At 46.4% G+C, this 18,471-nt stretch overlaps 2 protein-coding genes across 2 annotated transcripts; both read left to right on the top strand.

Moving 5' to 3' along the window:
- Positions 1-1,317: 1,317 nt before the first annotated feature.
- On the top strand, positions 1,318-7,399 carry endou2 (endonuclease, polyU-specific 2; the record flags this gene model as incomplete). The annotated part of the gene is made up of 6 exons (XM_083690502.1): positions 1,318-1,419; positions 3,373-3,478; positions 4,744-4,865; positions 5,364-5,476; positions 6,551-6,704; positions 7,142-7,399. 6 exons carry the CDS (start codon positions 1,318-1,320, stop codon positions 7,397-7,399), a joined length of 855 nt encoding a protein of 284 aa, XP_083546628.1.
- A 513-nt stretch (positions 7,400-7,912) lies between these two features.
- LOC310801060 (NEDD4 family-interacting protein 1-like) lies at positions 7,913-17,191 on the top strand. Its single transcript, XM_083665014.1, has 7 exons — positions 7,913-8,074; positions 9,796-9,883; positions 10,917-11,047; positions 13,375-13,462; positions 15,129-15,253; positions 15,496-15,562; positions 16,603-17,191. The coding sequence occupies exons 1-7, from the start codon at positions 8,045-8,047 to the stop codon at positions 16,704-16,706; spliced, it is 633 nt and encodes a 210-aa protein (XP_083521140.1). The 5' UTR covers positions 7,913-8,044; the 3' UTR covers positions 16,707-17,191.
- The last annotated feature ends 1,280 nt before the right edge of the window (positions 17,192-18,471 follow it).

The raw sequence follows: 18,471 nt of genomic DNA on the forward strand, positions 1-18,471 counted from the left end.
AGTCATCCAGGTGGCAGGAAACTATGATTGACAGCAGAAATTTTTGTCAGACAAAAAAGCAGATCCACCTTTTAGCCTGCCGTATTAGAACAAACACATATATCCTGAGTGGTTTCTAGTCATACAAAATGAATGTTATGTTTATTTAATTAAACCATTGGGTTCATTTAGGTCAAGATTTAGAAAACTCTCATCTACAAAGTATGTAGAATTGAGTACTTTTTGATTGAGTGTCATTTGTTTAATCTGACCATCGAACTAGCATCTATAATCTGTAATCAGTTTGTCTATAATCTGTTAACAGAAACATAACTTCCCCTAATCCTCCAGCCTTTTAAAACAACCTTTAATTACCTTCTGTTCCCCACCTTTAGCACAGAGGGTGAGATCGGGCTTGGGAAGAGGGGGGGGGGGACGGGGACGGGGACGGGGGGACAGGGAGCGAGAGAGAGAGACACACACACAGAGACAGTAGAAGAACAATATGGTACCAAAAGAAACAAAGAGAGTCCACGTTGTAGCAGGAGATTCAAAAGCACCACAACACAACGCCGTTTAATCCCTTTGGCTAGAGTTGCTGACAGTGGATAACCCTTTAAAATGGCCCCAGTGGTGCCTCGTGGTGTAGGAGTGTCCCCGTCTTTATCCATCCTGAGCGGTGCTATGCTAGTAGTACAGTAAAGATACCTGCCGGTTTCAACCCACAGGACTGCTGCCCCAAACCCACCGGTCTCTCTCTCCACACACCGCTGAGCAGGCCCGAGAGGAAACAGGTCAGTGATTCTGGGGGACAGATGGACCGGACATGTACTGGAGCTTGTGTGATCGTGTCAAAAGACTTGGGTGTTGATTAACTTAGCCTTGATTAACTTAGCCTCGTGCTTTTGGTGAGTGAGGTTTTGTGGTGCGGTGTGGGATGGGGAGGATCAGTTTACTGAATGACGGGCTGGTGAGATGTGATGTGTTTGGCCGTCGGAGTTAAAAGGCCAGCTGTGGAGTCGTTTGAGACAATTTGAGAAAAAGTAATTTTGAAATATATGCACTCTAATGAACATGACCCTTTTGGGAGGGATTTTGAGATGGATCAAAAAATCATTGTGTTGATACTTTAGACTAACTCACCACATTTGAGTCAACAGGTGTGATGTGTGGATGTACGTTTGGAGCAGGACAACCCCGATCTAAATCACATGTTATTCACATGTTATTTACATGTTATTCACATGTTATTCACATGTTATATCTCCCCCGACAGAGGAACCAGACCAGTGTTAACCTGCCGTGTACTGAGGGACCAACCAATCAGGAGTCACCATCATGACCGAAGCTGACAGGGAGCTATCAGCCATGGTGCAGGAGCTGTGGGACAAAGACGTCAACAGACTCAGACCTGGGAAAGACTACCGCATCTCTCTGCAGGTACAGAGAGACCAGGGGAGGCTGGTGGAGGTAGAAATCGGAGGACGGGGCTCATTGTAATGCATGGAACGGAATGAGGAATGGTATCAAGCATGTGTGTTTGATACCATTCCTCAATCCATTCCATGCATTACAATGAGCCCGTCCTCCGATTTCTACCTCCACCAGCCTCCACCGAGAGAGACTACGCTCTTAGAAAGAATGGTTCCTAAAGGGTTCTTCGGCTGTCTGTGTGGGAGAACCCTTTGAAGAACACTTTTGGGTTCCATGTAGAAAGCTCTGTGGAAAGGTTTCCGTCAGTGGAGGCTGGTAGAGGTAGAAATCGGAGGACGGGCTCATTGCAACGCATGGAATGAAGCACACGTGTCCACTCCATCCATTACAATGAGCCCGTCCTCTGATTTCTACCTCCACCAGCCTCCAGTTTCTACATGGAACCTAAAAGGGTTCTTCAAAGGAAGAAGAGCCATGTGGGACATTATGATTATCAAAGGCCTCACTCTGACATAAAGGTTAAGGATACACACCAGGGTAGAAATCGGAGGACGGGCTCATTGTAATGCATGGAACGGAATGGAACATGCGTGTTTGATACCATTCCCCATTATGTTCCATACATTACAAGCCTCCAGCCTCCACTGACACACACACTACCACACCCATTCAAACGCATGGCCAAACATGGCTTCACTCTGTGTAGTATGCTAGTGTGGATCATGAAACATGCTATATACCATGTATGTCCCTGTCGCATGAGAGGATGTTTGTGCAAATTACGTCGTTTCACCACAGCACCGTGCGGCCACAAACATTTGTTTGTTGGAGAGGTTTACGACACATTGATGAAACCCAGACCCCTAAAAGGCTCTAGGCCACTGTTGTGTGGTGGTGGTGCTCTTTTTAAAGGACACAATAGCATGTTAGACACTGTGCCAGGGCCACAGCCCTGCTTTGAAAGCATGCTGTTGTTGCCTCTAACGGTACTCAGTAAACAGTGGAGTTGCAGCTTCACAGAGACCACTGGGTTTGTGTTACAAGTCAGTGGAGGCTGGTGGAGGTCGAAATCGGAGGACGGGCTCATTGTAACGCACGGGACGGAATGAGGAATGGTATCATACGAATGTTTGATACCATTTCTCATTATGATGACAATGAGCCCATCCCTCGATTTCTACCTCCACCAGCCTCCCCTGTTACAGGTGGACCTAGGGCTCCTGGACACAGATGAAGCCATATCCAGAACTGAAAATCACTTTTGATGGAGACCCTCGCATAATCTAGGTCTCACAGTATGCCTCAAAGGGACGAATTTCCGGACACAGATTAGGCCTAATCCTAGACTAAAAACCATCCTCAATGGAGAACTGTTTAATGAGAGTGGGATTTAGTCTTAATCTGTGTCTGGAAAACTGCCCGTACAAGAGATGAGTTTAGCCACCAAGACTTTGTGAATGTGACTGTAGGACTGTAGTCTCAGTGTGAGTGTAGGACTGTAGTGTCAGTGTGAGTGTAGGACTGTAGTCTCAGTGTGAGTGTAGGACTGTAGTGTCAGTGTGAGTGTAGGACTGTAGTCTCAGTGTGACTGTAGTCTCAGTGTGAGTGTAGGACTGTAGTCTCAGTGTGACTGTAGTCTCAGTGTGAGTGTAGGACTGTAGTCTCAGTGTGACTGTAGTGTCAGTGTGAGTGTAGGACTGTAGTCTCAGTGTGACTGTAGTCTCAGTGTGACTGTAGTGTCAGTGTGAGTGTAGGACTGTAGTCTCAGTGTGACTGTAGTCTCAGTGTGACTGTAGTCTCAGTGTGAGTGTAGAACTGTAGTGTGAGTGTAGAACTGTAGTGTCAGTGTGACTGTAGTCTCAGTGTGACTGTAGTGTCAGTGTGACTGTAGTCTCAGTGTGACTGTAGTGTCAGTGTGAGTGTAACCTGTCCCCTCCCCTCTGCTTGTGACCTCTGCAGGGGAAGGCTGGCGATGCCATGTCGATGCAGGACGACAACGACGGAGCAGGATACCCTCTCTTCTCATTCGTCGATGAGAGCATTTTCAAAAAGGAGACTTTCTTAGGTTAGGGCTTGAGGCATGAGAGCCTGACTTGGGTTGTGTGTGTGAGGTTCTGTCACATCTGATGTTTGAACTACCCTATAGTTTTAATTAATTAACTAACTATGTAAATAAAGACATACATCAATAATTAGATCAATCCAACCAAGTGGACTGTTGGGACAATTTTCAGGGAATATTTTGATGTTAATTCATTGTGGTACAGTTTCCTGTATCGTACTATCAGTATCATCTATTTGGAATCCTTCTGGTTCTTTTAGTGGTTTTCGACCATACAGTATGTTGCATAGGCAGACAGTAGCAAGAGGTCAAGAATAATTGTACTTCATACAAACAGGATCGTTTTGTAGTGTAGTGTAGTGTAGTAGTGTAGTAGTGTAGTGTAGTAGTGTAGTGTAGTAGTGTAGTAGTGTAGTGTAGTGTAGTGTAGTGTAGTGTAGTGTAGTAGTGTAGTAGTGTAGTGTAGTGTAGTGTAGTGTAGTAGTGTAGTAGTGTAGTGTAGTGTAGTGTAGTGTAGTAGTGTAGTGTAGTGTAGTGTAGTGTAGTGTAGTAGTGTAGTGTAGTAGTGTAGTAGTGTAGTGTAGTAGTGTAGTGTAGTAGTGTAGTAGTAGTGTAGTGTAGTAGTGTAGTGTAGTAGTGTAGTAGTAGTGTAGTGTAGTGTAGTAGTGTAGTGTAGTAGTGTAGTAGTGTAGTAGTGTAGTGTAGTAGTGTAGTGTAGTAGTGTAGTAGTAGTGTAGTGTAGTAGTGTAGTAGTAGTGTAGGGTAGTAGTGTAGTAGTGTAGTGTAGTAGTAGTGTAGTGTAGTAGTGTAGTGTAGTAGTGTAGTGTAGTAGTGTAGTAGTAGTGTAGTGTAGTGTTGTAGTGTAGTGTAATAGTGTAGTGTAGTCGTTTTGTAGTGTAGTGTAGCATTCAAGTTAGATCTAGAGTAGATTTCTCCTGCTAGATTTAGTTATGTTATTTCATGTCATTTGGTAATATTGTTCTGTAATGTTTCGTTGTGGAGTGACATGAAAATAGTAATAAAAAATGTGTTTTACTCTACCTGCCTAACTGCTAGCTCAGATCACATGACAACCAGGGGAGGCTGGCGGTGGTAGAACTCGGAGGACGGGCTCGTTGTAACGCACGCAACAGAACAAGGAATGGTGTTTGATACCATTCCTGATTCCACTCCATGAATTACAATGAGCTCCGTCCTCCGATTTCTACCTCCGCCAGCCTCCACTGATGACAACCTCCATCTAAACTAAACTGGGTGTTTCCTTACAGCCTTTATCTCTCTATTGGATAACTATGTAAGTGACACAGGGGAGCCGGAGATTGTCACTCCCGAGGAGGAAGCGGAGAACCACAAGTTCCTGGACTCCATCGTTCAAACGTCAACCATGAAGGTACCTGTTTAAAGTTACACCGGTGGATAGGTCTAACAGATAAAGGACAAACAATTAGGTTAATAGCATTTCTTTATTTGGTTCCTTACACTGGTTTTTAAGTCCTTGGTTGAGGACCAACTGACAGAGACATGCTCTTGTTTTGATTCGTAAATGTGGATTTTGTGTTTTGTTGTGTTGTGTTTTTTAAGGAGTTGTTTTGTAATCATGTTTTATTGTAATCAGGGAACACCCGCAAAAGAGACCTGGGTCTCAGTGTGTCTCCCTGAATGAATCAAAATTAAAAGACAAATATTCAACCGGATGAGAAAGATTTTCTATTTCAATTCTGACTGGTAAAATTCCGACATGCAGTAAAAAGATGACGTCGCACAACGTGACTAAAACTCAGAAGGAGAACCTTTCCAACCAAGTTGGAAAATCACAAGCTAAACAATCAACAGCCCGTTATGATTGAGGATGTATCCAAGCCATATGTTTCTCTCTCTATGTTTCCAGATCGCCCATAACTACCTTGTTGAGAAGCAGCTCTCCCCATCGGACCTCCCAGGCTTTAAGAAGCAGCTTTACCGCATCTGGTTTGAGCTGTACGCCAGGAGGGGGTCCAGCAGGTGGGTGCATTAGCCTCCTAATGTATAGGCAACTTTTCAGATGGAAAAGGAATTCATCATTTGGCTGCTAACCTTTCTACCTGTCCTGGCCGCGTCGTGTGGTAATCCATGACCTCTTGCTGCAATCTCACGGCATCAGATTTCCATTTATCCGATCAGAACCAACAAAGTGACTGGGGGGTAGAAATAAGTGAATGAATGAAGACAGTTGAACCTCTGTCCTGTATTCTGTACTGTACCATTGAAGGGTCATTTGAAGAGAGGTGCAGACCCTTCCCCTTCACCATTAGTCTCTCTCAACAGACATTGGGCCCCAACTTGCTGGAGAAGATAGTGCTGAGCAAAGCAAAAAATACCTCACAACTCGGAACACTCCACAAAGCATGACTGCTTTTGTACCTTGTCTTTAGCAATGTTTCTGAGAAAAACGCTGATGATGCAACCAGAGTTTTAGTGAAGAGTCTGAAAATGCTTTTGCGTGTCATGTAAAAAAGCTAGACGCAGTATTCAAGACCCCCATTGGATTATTTCTCAGAATGGGATCAAATGGGAGCAAAGTCTAACGACTTAGAATTATGATAGTAAAGATGGCCGACTTTGCTCCCATTTGACCCCATTCTGGTACATGCAAATTGGAGCCTTTAGGTCACTCTGCACAGTCCACACTCAGGCTACTGTACTGTTTATGTCCAGTGGAGTGGTGCTTTAATGAGGTTGAGGTTACATGCATTACCAATGGTGGATGGCTTTCTGAACCAGGAAGAGGTGTCGTATTTCCTTCCCTCCTTGAAGAGGATGGAAAAGGGGTGACAATGGTGCCATGCAGGGGAGTGTAGAAGGGTAGAAATCAGAAGACGGACTCATTGTAATTCATGGAATGGAATGAGGAGTGGTATCGAATACACATATGTTTGATAGCATTCCTCAATGTGTTCCATGCATTACAATGAGCTAAATAATAAACTTCTGATTTCTACCTCCACCAGCCTCCCTTGCTGTGGAGAGAGAGTTCTTATAATTGACAGAAGTTCCAGAATGTTTGGAGCCTTCTAATGATCTCCCATGTCTTCCCAGGCCAGACTCCTCAGGGTTTGAGCACGTGTTTGTGGGAGAGACCAGAGGGGGCCGCACCGTCATCGGCTTCCACAACTGGATCCAGTTGTACCTCCAGGAGAAGCTGGGACACATCGATTACAAAGGCTACAGTGTGAATGCAAATTCTCCCCAGGTAGCTATTTTCCCTAAGGGGGGGGGGGGGGCAGACATTATTTGTATTATGCTGAACAGTGGAGGCTGTGGAGGTAGAAATCGGAGGACGGGCTTATTGTAATGCCTGGAATGGAATGAGAAGTTGTATCAAACACACACGTGATTGACACCAACCATTCCTCATTCCATTCCATACATGACAATGAGCGCGTCCTCTGATTTTCTACCTCCGCCAGCCTCCAATGATCGAAGTGATGAATATATTTTTGATAGATTATATGAATGTATGACATCACTTGTGCATTGAGGCATGATGACGATCAGATTACAATTCCATCGCCTCCTCTCTGTAACTCTATTGTATAACATTCCCCCAGAGTGCATCTCTGAAGTTCAGAAAGAAAAAAGTTCCTTCCTCTCTCTTTTTGCACGTCTCTGTTTTTCCGTCAAACCCAGCCGGACGAGAACAAACACATCATGGCGCTGCAGTTCAGCTGGAAGAACGGAATCAAACCCAAAGGCAGCATCTTCATCGGAGTCAGTCCTGAGTTTGAGTTTGCCCTCTACACCCTGTGTTTCCTGTCCTCGCCCAACGAGCGCGTCAAAGTGTCCTTCAATATCTATGATGTGGAGATCGTCTGTCACCACTACAACCAGAAGCACATAGGCACCACCTACCCTGTCCTTGTGAAATACCAACCCCTGAATCAATAGTCACTGCCTAATCAGACATAACTTCTCAAATACACTGATTATCACGCAGGTGTCATGAGTACTGTTGTTGTCTTTTTATTTTCGATAAAGATACAATAAACCTTACAAGACCAAGTATGCTGTTCCAGTATTCATTTTTCGCTGTACTGTGTCGTGAACAAGATTCAATAAAGAGCGAGAGGGACAGTCTCTATTACAACTTGTCAGATTGTATCATTTGACAGACAAAACAATGTACATTGATGGTCCTTTGTGGCTCAGTTGGTAGAGCATGGCGCTAACAACGCTTAGGTTGTGGGTTTGATTCCCGCTGGGACCATATATACTGAAATGTATGCACTCACTGCAATGTAAGTCGCTTTGGATAAAAACGTCAGCTAAATGGCGTATATATATATGTTATAGGAACCTTGTCCCCAGGGTATTGGGGACGTGCAGTGTCTATGTCTGGCCTTTGGGGGGCAGCAACGAGCACCACCCACCTCGTTCTGAGTATTGACGTCATCTGCTCGGTGTCAGAGGGGAGGGACGAGAGCTTTTGATAAGCGTCCCGACGATAAGAGGGTTTTTTAAAGGTTATATAATTCCTGTTTTGAGTACATTGACAATCTGTTTGGTTGATTGATTATAGTTGTTCATAACAGAATGTCTGAGCCGAGCGCTAGATATCAGCAGGTAAGTAAACGTGTTGTCCTATCTAGACAGGCTCGTATCTTCCGGCGTGGAAGCACACGCTAATCTCGGTCACTGTTTGTAGGAAACACCGGGGATGGATCGCCTGTAGCTAGGCCTCATTGTTTTGAACGCCAGCATGGCATTTTTAGGTTACAAATATGTCGTTAACAACTTGTCATTTAGACGCCGAAATGTCCGTTGTCATTAATAAATTAATGTCATGTCATTACTTTTATTGCGCGGTATTTTTTATTATTATTATTATTGTTATTATTATAGTGGACGTGGTCCATGCTGAGGCTAGCAGCTAGCTAGCTAGCGTTGATCCAGCCTGTGCATTCTGAACATTCTAGCTAGACCTCAAGTTAGTTAGTTTGTTTGTATACAAGGATGAGGTCTTTATGGGCATGATCTGGTCTCTTCACTGGAAGAGTCCCTTATACAATGGACAAGCCCCAATTAAAGATGTTTCTAATTGCCTACACTGATTACTCTGTTCTGAGATTATCCTTATTGGATGTAATACTATTGGAGAAAAAGGTAATGACATTATTGTAGTCATAGACATTATTTTTGCCATTTGCCATTTTAGCTTCTGTTTTTTATCTGGCGTTTATGCCAAACTTGCCTCATGCCGTCATGAAAGAGGAACACAATGGAAAAAAGTCGTTGACATTTTTGTACTTTTATCTTCGATGATTCTTAACCAAGTGTACCTTGTTTTTAAATGATCAAATAAACTAAATAGTCAGTATGACATCACAACACTTGATCAGCAGAAAACATCGTAAACTCTTATGTGATTTTGGTAAAAACGTATCTATGGGGAAAGGACAGGAACCAAGAAACTGTCACAGGTGTCTGACTGCTGCTTTCCATGTCACATGGGTCACGTCGAGGATGTGTCATGTCATGTGAGGCCCAGCCACAGAGAGCTGAGTCCTCCAAAGACCACTTCTTCATTTGGTCTGAGTCGCGTCTGCAGTTAAAGCAGTGTCATAGTGCACCCCGAGCCTCCTCCAGCATAATGCTGACTCAGTGGAGGCAGACATCGGAGCACAGGCTCATTGTAATGCACGGAATGGAATAAGGAATGGTGTCGTGTTGGTGAACCTGTCCTCCAATTGCTTATTGTTACCATTCCTCATTCCGTTCCGTGCGTCACAATGAGCCCGTCCTCCGATTTCTACCTCCACCGGCCTCCCCTGTGCTGTGTGCCGGGTCAGTCCAACCCTGTTGCCGACCAACGTCATGTCTTGTGTGAGATAAGCTACAATTACACCTTGACTCACTCCTTCCTCTGCCGGCTGTCTGTGTTAGCAGAGACGGCCAGTCAGGGGCGTTAATGTAAATACGCCATTTAGCTGACGCTTTTATCCAAAGCGACTTGCATTGCAGTGAGTGCACACATTTCAGCATATATGGCCCCAGCGGGAATGAAACCCACAACCTAAGCGTTGTTAGCGCCCTGCTCTACCTAACTATCTATCTAACTGAGCCTCAGAGGACCACAGAGGGCTTCACACACCACAGGGCCAACCTGAACCGCACGGTGCTGGCTAGGATATTTTCCTTCTGCTTTCTCCTTTCCAGCCCCTTTTCAGCAACTATGGTGGATGCGTAACCAGGGCAACCCAGTACAGTTTAACTTGGTTCAGCTCTGTAGTGTGAAATAGGGTTTTGTCTAACTGTTGTTTTGGTCCCCCCCCCCCCCCCCCCAGCTGCCCAACGAAGAGGAGCCAGAGGAAACCCCCCAGCTGGCAGCTGAGGCCCCGCCTCCCTACAGCAGCCTGACCGCAGATAATGCAGGTGAGAGATGAGGGTGTGCAGGTTTGGGAATGGCGCACGTGTAATCGACTCCGTCTTACCAAGGTGCAGGGTTGAATTGACTCATGTATGAAAGGAAAGAAAAAAACACACTCACTAGAAATACTCTTCAGTTATTGAATGCCTAGCAGAGGTCAAGAGCTGAAGGCGTTCACAAAACACTGGGGACATGGTTTTGTTTGGCCTTGGGGGTGGAGGTGTGTGTGTGTGTGTGTGTGTGTGTGTGTGTGTGTGTGTGTGTGTGTGTGTGTGGGCAATGAACTTCTCTGTTTAGAGAAACATTGGACATTGCATCATCCTGAGCCAGCAGCCAGAGCCCCTGTTCGATTATCTTCTAAATACATCCTTCCTTACTTCCTTGATGTAATCACTGACCGAACATGATTGGATTTGTCAAAGCTAGCTTTCCACTGCACTACTTTCACCGATCCTATCATGTCAGATCAGTGATTTATTCTAGGGAGGGAGGGAGGGAGGGAGGAAGGAAGGAAGGAAGGTAGGTTGTATTTTCAGTGTTAAAATGTTATATTCAGCCAGGGCCAGGCTCTCTGGCTGGACCCAGAGGAGCTGTTCTCATGGGTGAACTGTTCTGAAGTTAACACGTGGCACCACCACAATAACCAGCGAACACTTTTTTATTTGTTTATTTTCTTCCTTTATTTCTTCAGGGAGACACACTGACCCCCAGGTCTCTTTTGCGAGTGTGCCCTGATCACAATAAAACATGATTACAAAACAACACCTTATAAAACACAACATACAAAATACACACATTCATCAATCAAAACAAGAGCATGTCTCTGTGAGCGGGCCCCTAACCGAGGACTTAAAACATGTTTAAGGGACCAAGTGCTCCAACCTCAGTCTACCCTGTAGATCATTCCATGTCTGAGGAGCACAGCACCTAAAAGCAGTTTTTCCCAATTCTGTACACACCCGCTTATTATATTGGGACCCCTCTTTAGTGCAACACGCCAGCTTTATCCTCCATTTTGTTTCTTCTCCTCTACCTCAGCTTATTTTGACTACAAAGAAGATGGGGCTTTCCCCAATCCGCCGTCATACAACGTAGCCACGTCGCTCCCCTCCTACGACGAGGCAGAGAGGACCAAGGCTGAGACCACGGTGCCCCTGGTGGCTGGGAGGGTGAGTTGTCCTGCACCTCTGTCCCTACCAACACCACTCCCTCCCCCGGGTGTTTTGGGTAACATTTGTATTGTCAGGCTCCGCTTGTGGTCTGATTCTCGACCCTCCTCCTTGAAATGTGCACTTTGTACACCAGTGGAGGCTGGTGGAGGTATGAAACCTGGTAGCGTTCCTCATTCCAGGCCATGCGTTACAACGGGCCCTCCTCCTGATGTCTACCTCCGCCAGCCTCCCCTGGTGTGTTTGTGCACTCCCTTACACAGATGCAAAAATCCTAGGATTGATGGAAGAGCCAACATGCACACTTCAGGGTTAAGGGTCGACAAGCAGATGTTTAGTTTCTTTCTTCAGTTTTGTTTTGTCTCAGGAGGACTAGGTGTGGCTCAAGGGAATTAACTCTCGTCCTTGGACTCTAGGAAGAATTCCCCCTCGGCCTTGAAGCACTGAGTGTGTTTCTCTCTCTCTCTCTCTCTCTCTCTCTCTCTCTCTCTCTCTGGAGGAGGGGGCTCGCTGAGTTCACACCCAACGCCTTGCCTCAGTTGTGTATACTATTAACTTAGCAGAACAGGACATGTCTTTCCTGAATGTGGGCCCCAATGCACACATTAAAGTCCTGGTGCTAAACAGTGGGTGTGTGTGTAGGTGTGTGTGTGTGTGTAGGTGTGAGCCTACTGTCTGTGGGTGAAAGCTGAGTCTTCTGTACTCAGGTTGAGTCTCGTAGGTGCACTGGAATGGTGAGTCATGCACCACCGCATGCGAGAGGCACGCCCCAGTGAGGAGTGAAACCGTCAGGTCGGGAGAGAGACATTGCAGGCTCGACCCTGCCCTCTAGTGGGGGGGGGGGGGGGGGGGGTGTGATGTCTTGCTTCTTAGCCAGAGCCATATAACACAGCTTATCCACTGTGCTTTAATTTTATGAGGAAGAGTGAAGCCAATGAAGGGGTCCATTTCCTATTGGCCAACGACCAAATGGTTTCTTTGCATTTATTTTCAGGTTGCCTGTTGCCAGGCAACCTGAAAAAAAAAAAAAAAAAGTATATATATTGGGTTAGTCAGGAAGTGTAACCAGGAAGCTATATGGAGCTATTTGAAGCTGATTGGCGCCACTCTGAGTTGACCCACTGAGGTTTTAGCCAGAAGCCTGATGATGCGTTTCCACCCTTGCTGTGTCCTCCCTCCTACTGCCTGCCTTCAGCACAGGGAGCGCCTGGAGACGTTTGATGATGTCACCACTCGCTGTTCTCTGGAGGTACAGTAACGGAGTGTGTGTGTGTGTGTGTGTGTGTGTGTGTGTGTAAAACGGTTAACATTAGGCCGTAGGCTCAGGTGTGACTCCTCCCCTAGGCTACGTGGCTGACTCGCTGGCCGCAGGGCGGTGATCATCACTTCCTGCTCCTGGAGAGCCACTGTGCTGACGGCGTCCGCCCCCAGACTCCCAGCTCAGCAGTGACTCCCCTGGTTCAGCCCATCCAGGGTTGGGGGGAAGAGTGGGTTGTTAGAATCAGGTGTGATGGAGCCAGGCTGGCCAGGAGCCAGAGACCTGGCAGACACACCACAGCTCTCCAGGACCAGCATGGATGTAGACTACTGCTGCTAGAGCACTAGTCAGGGGAGGCTGGCCGAGGTAGACATCGGAGGACAGACAGGCACATTGGAATGCATGGAATGAGGAATGGTATGGTGTTTGACTCCATTCCAAGATTCAAGATTCTTTATTTGTCACGTGCATACAAGTGTACAGTGAAATGCAAAAGTGACAGTGCCACAGAGTAGTGCAACAATAAGTTTTAAAATAGAATAAAATAGAAGTAATAAAAAGTATAAAAGTATAAACAGTGGTTCCTGGTTCCGTTCCATGCGTTACAGTGAGCCCGTCCTCGGATTTCTACCTCCACCAGCCTCCCCTGGGACCTGAATTAGCAGTGTTGGCTGACTGTACACATCACAATAATTCACCCTTTAACTCATTTAGTTCTGAGGGTGAATAAAGTTCTAGGGTTAGGACTTTATTCACCAAAAACTCATAAACGACGCTTCAGTTTGCAGCCAATCGAAGTATTGTTGCTAGGTAAACACCACATAGAACACTTGGCGCTCTAGGTGGTGAGGGTTCCGGAACTCCTTAGCAGTCAGTGAGTTAAGAGAGAGTCATGTCTCCTGCTGACGACACCTTAGTTCCACCTTAGCCAGTGGAGAGCTGATGTGTGTGGTTCTTGTTGTTGGTGCCCTGATGTGAGTCTGTGTTGGACATGCTGTGTGCAGGGTTTATCCATCCCCCATCGTCACTAACATCTGCCGTCCTGGTCTCTGCTCCTCTGTCCCGGCAGGACGATGACTTTGTGGCCAGGGATGACTTTGAGGACGCTGACCAGCTCCGAATAGGGAACGACGGCATCTTTATGCTGACCTTCTTCAGTGAGTATAATAACATACAGGACCAGTATAATAACATACAGGACCAGTACCAGGTTCTATAGACCTACAGGACCAGTATAATAATGTAGAGCACCAGTCAAACGTTTGGACACGAACTTGCCAGGAGTGTGCAAAGCTGTCATCAAAGCAAAAGGTGGCTACTTTGAAGAATCTAAAATATAAAACATATTCTGGTTTGTTTAACAGTTTTTTGTTTACTACATAATTCCATATGTGTTCTTTCATAGTTTTGATGTCTTCAATATTAATCTACAATGTAGAAAATAATAAAAATAAAGAAAAAACATTGACTGAGAAGGTGTGTCCAAACTTTTGACTGGTACTGTACACTCACTGGCCACTTTATTAGGTACACCTTGCTTGTACTGGGTTGGACCCCCTTTTGTAGCCCATCTGCTTCAAGGTTTGACGTGTTGCGTGTTCAGAGATGGTCTTCTGCATACCTTGGTTGTAACGAGTGGTTATTTGAGTTACTGTTGCCTTTCTATCATCTCGAACCAGTCTGGCCATTCTCCTCTGACCTCTGGCATCAACAAGGCATTTTCGCCCAGAGAACTGTCGCTCACTGGATATTTTCTCTTTTTCGGGCCATTCTCTGTAAACCCTAGAGTTGGTTGTGCGTGAAAATCCCAGTAGATCAGCAGTTTCTGAAATACTCAGACCAGCCCGTCTGGCACCAACAACCATGCCACGTTCAAAGTCACTTAAATCACCTTTCTTCCCGATTCTGATGCTCGGTTTGAACTTCAGCAGGTCGTCTTGACCATGTCTACATGCCTAAATGCATTGAGTTGCTGCCATGTGATTGGCTGATTAGATATTTGTGTTACCGAGCAGTTGAACAGGTGTACCTAATAAAGTGGCCGGTGAGTGTATGCCTTTGAGCAGATTAGTTTTGTCATCTAAAGAGACTTCCAGTACAGTGAATGCATACATTTCGAGGGTACAGTATTTGGACCCAGAAGGAATCGAACCCAAAACCTTAGCATTGCTAGCGGCGTGCTATTCCAACTGAGCCACAGGACCAAGTGCCTTGTGTTCTGGAACTCTCTCTCCCGCGGGGTGTTCTGGAACTCTCTCTCCCGCGGGGTGTTCTGGAACTCTCTCTCCCGCGGGGTGTTCTGGAACTCTCTCTCCCGCGGGGTGTTCTGGAACTCTCTCTCCCGCGGGGTGTTCTGGAACTCTCTCTCCCGCGGGGTGTTCTGGAACTCTCTCTCCCGCGGGGTGTTAGAAAGACACGTTCATGTAATGTATCTATTTTAGGATATAGCTCTCCATGGTGGATGTGGTAATGTAACTGTATGCTCAGAAACAATAAGATTCACTTATCTGTATACTGTATATCTACAAGTGGCAGTTACTGCAGGGCATAATGAACATGAGAAGCAGACAACACACATACCAACAGGCTCGGGGGGGGGGGGGGGGGGGGGGGGGAAGAAAATGCCAAAATAATAATAAAATAAATGTGTCTCAAACAAGCAAAAATGGCATGATAAATATATTACTGCAACATATACGGTACAGGACAGGACACACACACACACACACACACACACACACACACACACACACAACAGACTAAAGTAGATCACAGAAAACAGAACCCTTTAAAAATGTATCTCCCTCCCCCCCCCCCCTCCAGTGGCATTCCTCTTCAACTGGATTGGTTTCTTCCTGTCCTTCTGCCTGACCACCTCGGCCGCAGGGCGCTATGGGGCCATCTCTGGGTTTGGCCTGTCACTCATCAAGTGGATCCTCATCGTCAGGGTAAGATAACTCTCACACACACACACACCTACACACACACACACACCCCTATACACACACACACACACACTCCCTCGCTCTACCTCACACACACACACACACACACACACACACAGCTCTTAGTTCGGTCTCTGTAGCCCTGCTCCTCCAGATGTAAAGATCACTTCCTTGTTTATTATGACTCGTCCACTCATCAACGTTGTGTTGTGATGTCATCAACGTTGTGTTATGTTGTTGTCCAGTTCTCTACGTACTTCCCGGGGTACTTTGACGGGCAGTACTGGCTGTGGTGGGTCTTCCTGTTCCTGGGTGAGTACACACACACACACGCACACACACACACACACACACACACAGTTCTGCTGTCCCTCTCATTTTACATGACTGTACTTTAACATGGAAATGAGGCTGATGATTCACTTTATTTTTCCAAGAAAATGTAACTTAATTTGTGTTGTCAGGTACAGTACATTAGAATCACATAGTTATGACGCATCACATTACCTCACATTACCTCACATTACCTCACAGTACCTCACAGTATCTCACAGTACCTCACGTTCAGCAGAACAGTTGAAAAACATCACATGCACAGCAGCCCAGTCTAGTAAAGTGCAGGGTCGGGGTCAATTTAAATTTCAGTTCAGGAAGTAAACTGCTTCAGAATGCTTCGTCAATGAGGAGAATTTAAAATCGGAATCTCAGTTTACTTCCTGAATTGAGTGGATTGAAATGGAATTGCCCCTGACCCTGATGAAGGTCATTACAATGCAGTGCCAGTGTGACCCTGACATCCCTCCCTGCTCTGTGTCTCCCTGTCTCTCTCCCCCCCTCCGTCTCTCTCCCCCCCTCCGTCTCCCTCCCCCCCTCCACCTCTCTCCTGCTCCACCTCTCTCCCCCCCCTCCACCTCTCTCTCCCCCCCCTCCACCTCTCTCTCCCCCCCTCCACCTCTCTCCCCCTCCCTCCACCTCTCTCTCTCCCCCTCTCCACCTCTCTCTTCACCTCCCTCCCCCCTCCACCTCTCTCCCCCCCTCCACCTCTCTCTCCACCTCTCTCTCCCCCCCTCCACCTCTCTCTCCCCCTCTCCACCTCTCTCTCCACCTCCCTCCCCCCTCCACCTCTCTCCCCCCCTCCACCTCTCTCTCCACCTCTCTCTCCCCCCCTCCACCTCTCTCTCCACCTCTCTCTCCCCCCCTCCACCTCTCTCTCCCCCTCTCCACCTCTCTCTCCACCTCCCTCCCCCCTCCACCTCTCTCTCCACCTCTCTCTCCCCCCCTCCACCTCTCTCTCCACCTCTCTCTCCCCCCCTCCACCTCTCTCTCCCCCCCTCCACCTCTCTCTCCTGTAGGATTCCTGCTGTTCTTCCGAGGATTCATCAACTACGCCAAGATACGCAAAATGGCCGACACCTTTTCTACTCTCCCCCGAACCAGAGTCCTTTTCATCTACTGACCGTGGAAACCCCGACCTCCTCTTTTAGAGAAACCTGCTCTCTGGTCACTGTCAAAACTCCCATCACAGAAGACAAAGAGGAAAAAGAATAATTCAAGTATCTTTTTTTTTTTTTTTTTTTTAAGTTGTTTTTGCTCCAGAAGAACGGGACAATACAACTCCCATGTCTGTCGATGTCAAAAAGTGGATGCTGAGGACTTCAGTCCTTAGTGATTTAATGTCAAGTGCTATTTGCAATCAAGTCTGTGATGTATAAATAATGCGTTATTATTAAATGATACTATCTGTTTGTAGCATCGGCATGCACTGTTTCCTGTTAGGCAGCAGGGGGCAGTCTTGTTCGTGTTTTTCCTGTCTTCTTTACCAAGTGTTTGATATGGAAACGGCTCATCTGTTGGCTGCTGAACCTGCCCGTGGAGGGGTGTCTTTCTGTGGATAGTGACATCGAGTGGAATCAATTTATTAAAGCAGTGCTTTTTTCTTGATGTATATGATATAATGAAATTAAAGTCACTTTTTAAGATGTAACCTTCAATGTGGTTAAAAAAAAGTTATATATATTTTTTTGTCTGAGGCATTTTGCAACGTTTTTTAATATATGTTTTTAGGGCATTTCTGCTTTATTGGGATAGAGATAGTAGAGATTGACAGGAAGGATGGGTGAGAGAGGAGGGATGACATGCAGGATATGTCGATGGCCAGAATCGAACCAGGGACCTTGCGATGATATGGTATGTGCCTTAGTGTGCTACGCGACTGAGCGCCCCGTTGAATAGAGTGGGTTTGATACCATTCCACATTTCATTCCGTGCACTGCAGTGAGCCTGTCCTCCGATGTCTACCTGCATTTACATTTATGGCATTTAGCAGACGCCTTTATCCAAAGCGACTTACAACAAATACATTTGTTTAAGTAAGTGAATCATCTATCCAACAGTCATCATAAGACAAAGTAATCAATGCTCAGACCAGGGACCATTGGCAGTCCTTTTTTGTATTTTTTATTTTATAAATAAATAAATAATTTATTAACAGGAGAGAACTTGTACAGGGGGAAGTGGGGGTGAAGCGGTCTCAAGGGTTGGGGTTAGTCCATGAAGACATCTGTTATAGAGGGAGGCCCATGTTTACACCAATCCTGTGCTTTTCAAACTGTAGGGGAACAACCAGTGTGCACTTGTTACAGACCACTGCTTCCAGGTTTGCCTGCTGAAAACAAAACCTCTTGTCTCATCCCAAATCAATGATGCAAGTCGTGACAGAGCTTTAAATTGCCTGGGATTACCGCTGTAGTCATCAGCAGGTCAGATCTGACTGGTTTTGATAGTAAACAGCATAATAACTAAGCTTAGCCTAGTTCAAGACTATGAGCCGTGACATGCATTATTTACAGTGACTGACCCCCGTTACTGTCAGGGTGAGAGAGGTTAGGGCCTCATCGGGCCTGATGGTGGAGGTGAGGACCTGATAGGGCCTGATGGTGGAGGTTAGAGCCTGATAGGGCCTGATGGTGGAGGTGAGGACCTGATAGGATCTTATGGTGGAGGTGAGGACCTGAGGGTGGGGGTGGGGGTTAGGGCCTGACAGTGGAGGCAGGGACAAACTGGAACAACAAAACGACCCTATACTTTCAGCCGACGGGGACAGGCAGGACTGCGCGAAGCCCACAGATCGGGTTGCTCCTCGGCCCACATCGGCCAGCCATGATGGTGAGGGCCTGATGGTGGAGGTGAGGGCCTGACAGTGCAGGTGAGGGCCTGTCGGT

The sequence above is a fragment of the Argentina silus genome, assembly GCF_951799395.1.
Source record: "Argentina silus genome assembly, chromosome: 2".
Classification (NCBI taxonomy): domain Eukaryota; kingdom Metazoa; phylum Chordata; class Actinopteri; order Argentiniformes; family Argentinidae; genus Argentina; species Argentina silus.